Source organism: Gossypium arboreum, chromosome 3 (genome assembly GCF_025698485.1).
Source record: "Gossypium arboreum isolate Shixiya-1 chromosome 3, ASM2569848v2, whole genome shotgun sequence".
In the NCBI taxonomy this organism is placed as follows: Eukaryota; Viridiplantae; Streptophyta; class Magnoliopsida; order Malvales; family Malvaceae; genus Gossypium; species Gossypium arboreum.
Window position 1 is genome coordinate 9,850,673 of NC_069072.1, and position 10,473 is coordinate 9,861,145.

Here is a 10,473-nt window from a genome sequence, read left to right on the forward strand (position 1 = left end):
TCCGCATATGACTTCTGACGATCTTAAGCAACTTTTAGACTATCTCGAATAATCCGGACTTTCTCTTCGGTTTCTCGAATCAAATCAACCCCAACTATTTTTGATTCATTCAATTCAGACCAACACAATGGAGTCTTGCATTTTCTACCATAAAGAGCCTCAAATGGTGCCATTGTTATACTAGACTGATAGCTATTGTTGTAAGCAAACTCAGCCAACGGTAAATACCTTTCCCAACTATCACCAAACTCGAGTATACAACATCTTAACATATCTTCTAAAATTTGAATCACTCGCTCTGACTGTCCATCTGTTTGAGGATGAAATGCAGTACTAAAATTCAATCTGGTGCCTAAAGCTTCTTGCAATTTATTCCAAAATCTTGAAGTAAACCTCGGATCCCGGTCTGAAATGATAGATATTGGAACTCCATGTAGTCTCACAATCTCTGACACATACAATTCTGCTAACTTATTAAGTGAAAAATCTGTTCTGACTGGAATAAAGTATGTTGACTTTTTCAATCTATCAACAATCACCCATATCGAATCTTTCTTTCTTGGAGTCACAGGCAATCCTGACACAAAATCTATTGAAATATGCACCCATTTCCATTCAGGAATCATAATGGGTTGTAATAAACCCGTTGGCACTTGATGCTCTGCTTTAACTTGCTGGCAAATCAAACATTTTGCAATAAATTCTGAAATTTCTCTTTTCATACCAGGCCACCAATATGTCTTTTTCAGATCACCATACATTTTTGTACTACCTGGATGAATAGAATGCATACTATTATGTGCTTCAAAAAGAATATCATTCTTTAAATCAGAATTATTTGGAACACAAATCCTATTATGATAGCGTAATATACCTTCATCATCAATATTGAACTCTGAATCTAAATTATCCCAAACCATTTGCCGTTTCAGCACCAATTTTGGATCTTCATTCTGCAGCTTCTGAATTTGTTGAAGAAACATTGGTTTTACCTTCAATTCTACTAATACAGCACCTTCTTCATTAAGAGCCAAATGAGCATTCATTGCCCAAAGTGCAAACAAAGATGACTTTCGACTTAGTGCATCAGCAACTACATTAGCTTTCCCTGGATGATAGTCAATAACCAAATCATAGTCTTTCAGCAACTCTAACCACCGTCTCTATCTTAAGTTCAGTTCCTTCTGAGTCATTAAGTATTTCAAACTTTTTTGATCTGTATACATATAACACTTCTCACCATATAAATAGTGTCTCCAAATTTTTAAAGCAAAAACAATTGCAACTAACTCAAGATCATGTGTAGGGTAATTCTTTTCATGTGGTTTTAATTACCGTGAAGCATAAGCCACCACCTTTCTCGACTGCATTAACACACAACCCAAACCACTTAAAGATGCATCACTGTACACAACATACGGTATACTTGATTCTGGTTGAGTCAAGACTGGAGCTTCTGTTAACATTTTCTTTAACTGATCAAAGCTCTGCTGACTTTCATCAGACCACACAAACTCAACATTTTTCTGTAATAAATGAGTCATAGGTGAAGCAATCATGGAAAAATTCTTTACAAAATGGCGATAGTATCCTTCTAATCCTAGAAAACTTCGCACTTCAGTTATATTCTTTGATGTTTTCCAATTCACCACTGCCGAAACTTTACTTGGATCCACACGAATTCCTTCAGCTGATATAATATGACCCAGAAATCCAACCTCATGAAGCCAAAACTCACATTTACTAAATTTCGCATATAACTGTTTTTCTCTACAATTCACTATGACATCGTGTTTAATCAACCAATCCATTCCAAGAATAACATCAAATTCTCGAAAAGGTAACAACATTAAATCAGCAGAGAATTTACAGCCTTGTATTTTCAGTGGACAATTCCGACATATTAAATTAACCAACACACTTTGCCCTAGTGGATTAGTGACTTGCAATTCAAGGTCAGTGGACTCAATAGTCATTTTCTTTTCTGACATTAATGCAGTGCAAATATATGAATGTGTAGATCCAGGATCAATTAAAGCATACACAGAATCATCAAAAAGATAGAAATTACTAGCTATCACATCTGGAGCAGAAGCTTCTTCCCTTGCCCGGATAGCATATGTACGTACAGGTACTCTTGTCTCTGATTGAGCTCCAGTATCTCTCGTTCCTAAATGAACAGTCCCAGCAACACTACTTTGACCCAAACGTTTACCTTTTTGAGGAGTATTTGCTTGCTTCTCCCCTTGTTTTCTATCTTCTTTTAATAATTGAGGACAGTCCCGAATAAAATGATCAGTTCCACCACATTTATAGCAAGCTCCGGCTCTTCCCCAACACTCACCAATATGAAATCTACCATAATTTTTACATCTAAGTCTCGGAATATTTTGCACACTACTAACACTAGCTGCTGGTTTCTTAGTTACTTCGACATCTTGTTGAGTAGTTTTACTTTTATTCGATCGTTCCGGGATTGTAACAGGTCGACTAGAATCATCTCTGAACTTTTTGGCCGGAAGAGTCGAAGTTGGTCTAAAGAAACTTCTTTTGTTTACCTCTTTACCTCTTCTTTCTCTTTGCATCTTTTTGTTATACACTTCTTCCATCTTTTGAGCTCGATCAGACAGAATCACAAATTCTCGAATCTCTATACCTCCAATCATCATTCTGATTTCATCATTAAGCCCTTCTTCAAATCTAATGCACATTTCTTCCTCTGTCGGTACAACATCCCTAGCATATCTACTGAGATATACAAATTCTCTATCATATTCGGCCACTATTTTATTCCCTTGTCGAAGATTAAGAAATTCTCTCTTCTTCTTATCTAAATATCTCTTTCCCACATACTTCTTCTTAAATTCGTTTTGGAAGAATTCCCAGGTAAGTTTATCTGCAAGTACCACTGCCTCAATGGTTTCCCACCAATTATACGCTTCTTCTTTCAATAGTGAAACTGCACACCTCAAATAGTCCTCCGGAGAACACATCATCTGTTGAAAAACTCTCTCTAAACTCTTTAACCAATACTCTGCTTTAACCGGATTATCGTCCGATCTCCCTCGAAATTCTTCAGCTCCAAACTTTCTAAGTTTTTCAATCGGTGTTCTTTTGCTAGATTCATCTGTTAAAGGAGGAGCAACCGGAGTTGTAACTGGTATACAGTACGGGGAGGAGGAGGTTGTTATGCCTGACTTCTTCCTTGTATTGTTTCATGATACCACTGATTCATTAATCCGTAAATCATATTTTTAAGTTCTTCCTCTCTCATCAAAGAAATCGGGACATTACCACTTGTTCCCTGCTCAGAAGTCTGTATTCTACTATTAACTTCCTCTTCCTGACTAGCACCATCGGGTCTATCAGACATCTTTATAATCTATAACAAAAATTAGTAATTAGATCGGATCATTCACATCACACTATCACAGATTTATATGGCATGTATTTTTAAACACTTTACACATCAAATTCGTTCCGAGAATCGACTAAACCAAAGCTCTGATACCAATAAATGTAACGCCCCCTTTACCCGAGACCATCGCCGGAGTCGAGCACAAGGCATTACTAAACTTATTTGAGCACTTAAACAAATTCAAACAATTTATATCACACTGTTCAAACAAGCTGTCCAACTGCAAGCATGAGACATAAAAAAATCATATCTCGAGTTAAAAACTCGAAATCCAAATCCGTAAATTTTCCCCAAATCTAGGCTCATATATCTACTTACTGATTGTTTTCTAGAATTTTTGGTTGGGCCAATTAGTACAGTTTATTAGTTGAAGTCTCCCATGTTTCAGGGTTTGGCTACTCTAACCCCTGTGTACTACGAACCAAATTTCTCCATGTACAGAATTCAAATAACCAAGATGATTGTTTCTCTTAAAATATACTCAATAATGAATCCATACATATATAGTATGACTCCTAAATATTTTTTACAATTTGTAATGATTTTTACAAATCGAGCAGGGAGTTCAAAATCACTCGACCTTGTCTCCCAAAAATTCAAATATCTCCGATATGAAAGTCTTTTGCTTACACCGTTTCTTCTATGTGAAACTAGATTCAATAAGATTTAATTTCATATTTTATTCAACCTCTAATTAGATTTTCATAATTTATGGTGAATTTTCAAATTCAAACTATCTGCTCTCGACCAAAAAGCTGTTTTAGTACAAAATGTTGACATCTTTACTTCATTTCATTTAAACTCTATACATGCCATATAAATCTTCAAACATAAAACAAAAGCTACCGGAATTGATCTGGATAGCGTGCTTTGTTGTGTTGATCTGATCTACTAACTTCACTTCAATTCAATCTACATAAAAATATCAAACACACACAAGTAAGCTTATTGAAGCTTAGTAAGTTCATAGGTTTAAAAGTAATGCTTACCAAACATAATATTTCCAAACAATACCAAAACATTTACTAAAGTTTCCTGTGATTCACAACCATTGTTATAATAATTCACATAGTTGAGCTCAACAATAACAACTACTCAATCTCTTTCATTTGGATCACTTCTCTTTTATTTCTTATAATCAAATTAGGAAACGGCTTACGAAATTGAGTACGTCATTGCTCAATGCCACGATTCACAACTCAGTATGGTTTTCCTCATTGAAATACCATACCTACATTTTTCAACTCGGTATGGGAAATGCCATACCTACATTTCTTAACTCAGTATGGATTTGATAATACCATACCTAGATTTCACAACTCAGTATGGATAATACCATACCTACATTTCACAACTCAGTATAGATGATACCATACCTACATTTCACACTTTGCCATGGAACAACCATGGTCTTATCCGTCAATTCATCACACGTCACGATACGAACGTACTCAATCCTGCGTTTTTCCTAATTTGCATTTCCACATTTATTCTTTCATTAACAAAATTTACACAATCCCACAAAAAATTTCATATATAATAACACATTATATACTTCAATCATTCACAAATAAACATCTAAATTCAACCATATGAACTTACCCGGCTAATTTGTAGAAGATATTGAAATTTAGAGACTATTCCGCAACTTTTTCTTTTCCTCGTTTTTCTTTGGATTCTTGATCTATAATATAAAATATTTCTACTCATTAGCATTTATTTGATTTCTATTTCACTTCACAATTTATGCTGTTCAAATTTTGAAATTACACTTTTACCCCAAAATTTACAGTTTTCACAATTTAGTCCCTGCTCAATTCACCCATCAATTGAACTAATTTTTCTCAATTAACACTTTATTTTATCATTATAAACTATTTCAAAACCTTTTATATTCTTAATTTCAATAGAAACCTTCAATTCACAACTTTTTTACAATTAGGTCCTAACTATCATTTCCTATCAAAATCACTTAATAAAACCACCTTAATATGAAATTAGAACTTAAATTTCATAATAATTCATCATAAAATTCCCTTATCCATCCAGGGTAACTTCCAATTTCACCCATAAAATCAAAAACTAATGAATTCTATAAGTGGACGTAATTGTAAAAGTCATAAAAATATAAAAATTATCAAGAAAAAGTAAGAATTAAACTCACATGATGTAAAAATATGAAAAACCAGCTTTCTCCAGACCTTCTATGGCATTTTGGCTGAGAAAATATGAAGAAATGTCTAGATTTTTCAATTACATCATTATTTAACTATTAACTTTTATGTTATTTCCAATCTTGCCCCTTGTTCACGTTGTTTTCTTGCTTATTTCATACCCAAACCGTCCAGCCATTAACCTTTGGGTCTAATTGCTCTTTAAATCCATCTTTTTAAATACTTAAGCTATTTACTCACAATTTAACAAATTTTGGGCTATTTTCAATTTAGTCCTTTTTAATTAATTAGCTATCCAAACGTTAAAGTTTTCTAACAAAACTTTAATACTAACTCAATGACACTCCATAAATATTTATAAAAATATTTATAGCTCGATTTTCAATTTTGAGGTCTTGATACCTCGTTTTTGACCCGTTTGACCTGATAAATTCTTTTAATTCACTAATTTCACCATTTCACAAATTCTTCTAAATTCTTACTTGACTCATAAATATTAAATTACTATCTTGTTCAATCTTATTTTTCGAATTTAGTGATCTCAAATCACTATTTCCGACACCACTGAAAATTAGGCCGTTACATTAATTTAATATGATGTTTATCTTAATAAAACACAATTTGGCAAAAAATAATATTAAAATGAAATAAAATCGAATTTTTTTATATTCTATATTTTTGAATCTCCATTAATTATTGGCTCATTTTAAGTTATCAAAACTATATACTCGTCCAAAATTTTGATGGCTTTAATAATATTAATTTAGAGTTGAAATGTAATTCTAAAATAAGAAATTTTGCCTTTTCAAAAAGAGTAATCAAATGTCTAACATTCGAAGCTTAAAATATTGAAAATTGTCACAACTTATCCAAAATTTCAAAAGTTTATATTTCAAGTAGGCTGCTTTGGGAGCTTGTTCTTTTAACACATAACAAAATTTAGCTTGGAAAACATACTAATAAAAATATAGAAAGTTTTAGAAAGCCTTAAATTTAGTTACCCAAATCTGTTGAAAGCCTTCAATTTAGGATTTTGACTTGAGTTTTAATTTAGGGTTTGTTTGGGGTTTTAGAGTTGATTTTGATTGGGTGATTCGATTTCATTTTTTGGTTTAGGGTTTCAATTAGAAAGCATTTTGATTGTTCGATAGCCTCTCAAGTAATTGAACAAGTATGGTAATTCTATAATTTAATTTGTAATATATATATATATATATAAATATATAAATTTAACAAAAAAATTTCAAAATTAAGTTAATATATTGTTTACCTTAATAAAAATAATTTGACAAACAATATTAATAAAATGGAATAAAATCTAAAATTTCTATATTCTATATTTTAGAACCTTGATGACTTTTTAACTCATTTTAGGTTATCATCACTTTCGGTTTGGCTTGGGTTCGAGTCGCGCTGGTAGCTTTTGTTGTTTGGGATTTGCCTTGATATTATAATTCACCAAAAAAAAAAAACTCTATGCTCTTTAAAAATTTTGGTAGTTTTAGTAATATTAATTTAGAGTTGGAATGTAATTCTAAAACAAGAAATTTTTTATTATCAAAAAGAGTAACCAAAAAAGTTCGGAGCTTAAAACATTCAAAATCGTTACAACTTGTCCAGAATTTTAAAGTTTTTTTATTTTAAGTAGACTATTTTTAGAGCTTGATTCTTTTAAGACACAACACAAATTGACTTGAAAAACATAAAATGATTGCATTTTATATGGTAAAAATCATCTTACGTTCCACTAGAATAAGCAACAATAAAAAAATTTTGAAAGCCTTAAATTTAATTACCCAAATATGATTTATGAAAATTGAATTAAACTAAAATTTCATATATACTTTTATCTATTTATCCTAATTATTTGATACGTGAAAAAAGTAAATGAGACTATCGTCTATGAGAGGAAGAAGCTTTCCTTGGTCTTTCTTTTCACCGTAGGTTCTGCCTACCTTTTCTCACCACCCTATAAAAAAACTTTGCTTGAATGGAATTTTCTTTATAAGGTTTTTTTCTTCTTCATTAGGTATAGGATTTTATTTTCTCTTTTTAGAAGCTAGATTTTGTAGATTCGTTATGGAGAAATCCTAAGAGTTGACAAACAGGAGCAGAGAAACTAATTAAGAACCCCACTACATCTATGATTTGGTTTTTAATCACTCAAAATTAATAGAAAAACATAGATTCTTACATACATTAGCATGTGGAGGAGGTTGGGGCGGTGCGATGCTTTGAAGCAGAGCATATCTGTAGCAGTTGGAAGGAGACCTCTGCCTTCCCCTCAGAGTCCGCAGATGGAGGGAATGATAGTGAGAACCAGTCCAGCATTCCGCGGTAAAATTTTTTGGATAAATTCTTCATCTTCTGATGTCAATGCAGTCTCTGATTCCAAAAGTGCAGGAGGACTAGAGAACCTAACATTCGCGGAGGCTAAGAAGCTGATGAGGCTGGTTAACGTGGAATCACTCAAGACAAAACTAGAAATGGAAGGCAAAGAGGTGATAGGCTACTCGGAGCTACTTGAAGCCTGCAAGAGCATGGACGTTGCTAGATCTCTGAATGAGGCCATTGCTTTGGCACGGGTTTTAGATGAGGCAGGTGTTGTACTTGTATTCCGCGACAAGGTTTATCTTCATCCTGGGAAGGTAGCCTTTTTATCTTGTATTAGTCTCTTCAGTCCACCTTTTTTCCCAATTCAGAATTCAGATGCTTCATTTCTCGTAGCCTAATGCTTTGTGGCTTTGCCTTGGCCTTCTTTTTTCAACTGTAGTCAGTTTCACCTTTAATGGGACGGGACTCCTATTCTTGCTTCTCTACTTGGAAATATAAATAAATATGATGAAACACACAGCATCTAACTATTAATATTCCATCTCTAAGAATATTAGTCTCAGGTTTACCGAATAAATATTTGATTACAAACTTGTCTTTTGTTTTTCTAGCATTACTTACCACTTAATATCTTCTATTCTTCTATAATAGTTCTTTAGCGCCAAGTTTTATCTATACATGACATCCAAAAGACTTCCTTTTCTTAAATATTTACTATCATGATGTGCTTAGACTAAGATAAAATTGAAACACTTTGTTCAGGCAAATTGCTCTAAGCCTTCATCCTCGAAAGTCCATTTCACCCCTTATTTAAACCAAATGATGCATTATACATGCGTTATTTATTCCTGTGATTATAGAATGCTAATAATGATAATGTATCGTAAAGAAAAAATAGAACACAAATTTTAAGTGGAAACCTTTTCAGAAAAAATCACGTTTAGAGAACAAGAAAATTTACTTTGCCGAATGCGAATGATACAAGAGGAAAAACAATTACATCTATTTATAGGTTTGTAAAACCATATTCTAATCAGAGTTAAATAGAAATAATGCAGTAAGGTTAAAACACAATATTCCAATTAACATCAAACCCTCGACCTTCGCCCTCATAGATTCCCTATCTTGCCACAAGAATTTCAGTCACATATCTTTTAACAATTCCATTAATCACCAGAATCTATCTTCACTTCTTTTTCCTTTCCTGAGCCCCTCCAATAAAATTCTTCACAACTTGCCTGTTGTGTTCCATGCTTTTAATAACTCCAAATCCCAACGATTGCTCGCTAACATGAATATTTGCTTTGGGTAGGAATACCAATTCTAAATTTTACTCATGTTGCTGCATTTTCAACCCAGTGCTTTTGCACTTATGCCAAATATGAATTTGCAGTGCTTGTTGTTTTCTGCCTCAAAACTCATCATAGTTGACTTCGTTTAGAATTTTTTTCCTTATCATGAACCATGTTGATATACAAGATTAATTTTGCTGAGATCAATCTCATTTTAATTAGGTGGTGGATCTGGTTAGAAAAGCAATGCCTCTTGCATTGGCTTCCGAAGATGATCCTATCAAGGATGAGCTAAAGAGGCTGCTGGAACAAAAAGAAGAAATTGATGTGCAGGCTCATAAGGAAGTTCATCGTATACTCTGGACCGGTCTGGGATTAACTGTAGGACAAGTTGGACTATTCTTCCGGCTAACATTTTGGGAATTCTCGTGGGATGTTATGGAACCGATTACATATTTTACCACCAGCATTATTATAGTTATATGCTATGCTTACTTCCTGTTCACTTCAAGAGATCCCACGTACCAAGATTTGATGAAGAGGCTTTTTCTTTCCAGGCAGAGAAAATTGTTCTTGAACCATAATTTTGATGTTGGCAAATTAAAGGCGTTACAAAATAAGTGCAGAACTCCTCTGGATGCCTCTGCATCTATCTGAAATCATGTAGGGTTGAAATTAGAACTAGGTGATGCCTAACACAAAGATTGATTATCTCATCTCTAAGTATTCCCTTCTTATTCTTTCTTTTCTCTGTTTATCTGTATAAATGAATTTTCACCGTCATTTTATTGTAGTTAGGACTAAAGTAGTCCGACCGCGGTGAATGTACTGTTTTTCTCCTAAAATTAGCTCATACTACTATTAATTTGTTCTGATATATTGTTTAGATTTATCGATATTTTTTAAAAATATTTAATATATGCAATGATTGAAAATTCGTAACACAAATGCACGTATCGATCAAGTAGTAAAGTGATAAGGAGATATTTTTCTCATGAAAACCAAATTCTAAGCCGCTAAATACCAACTATTCAATTTTATCTAATTTAGATCAAGAAAATAAATTCTAATTACTACTAAAATTAACCTAAGCAAATTATGAAGATTTTATTTAACTAAAACAATGAAAATATCTGTTTCTCAATCAATTTCAAAAATTTGGAACTCTAACTTTAACTAATTCAATTAATCAATTACCACACATTTAATTGTGCAGTCTAAGTAATTACTAACTTAAGATTTAATGGATTAACTA

General features: G+C 32.8%; 1 protein-coding gene across 2 annotated transcripts; it reads left to right on the forward strand.

The window, feature by feature from the left end:
• The first annotated feature begins 7,621 nt into the window (after positions 1-7,621).
• Positions 7,622-10,156, forward strand: LOC108455129 (calcium uniporter protein 5, mitochondrial-like). Of its 2 annotated transcripts, XM_053026161.1 has the most exons (3): positions 7,622-7,929; positions 7,996-8,240; positions 9,441-10,151. In XM_053026161.1, exons 1-3 carry the CDS (start codon positions 7,797-7,799, stop codon positions 9,873-9,875), a joined length of 813 nt encoding a protein of 270 aa, XP_052882121.1. In that variant the 5' UTR covers positions 7,622-7,796; the 3' UTR covers positions 9,876-10,151. The 2 variants fall into 2 exon arrangements, with proteins under 2 accessions (XP_052882121.1, XP_052882120.1); XM_053026160.1 differs by having other exon boundaries at positions 7,622-8,240; positions 9,441-10,156.
• Positions 10,157-10,473: the final 317 nt, after the last annotated feature.

What these genes read in the sequence shown, in the direction of transcription:
- LOC108455129 (XM_053026160.1), top strand. Translation starts at nt 7,797, where the DNA reads ATGTGGAGGAGGTTGGGGCGGTGCGATGCTTTGAAGCAGAGCATATCT. An exon ending in TTTATCTTCATCCTGGGAAG is followed by an intron (nt 8,241 to 9,440) that starts GTAGCCTTTTTA and finishes CATTTTAATTAG; the next exon opens with GTGGTGGATCTGGTTAGAAA.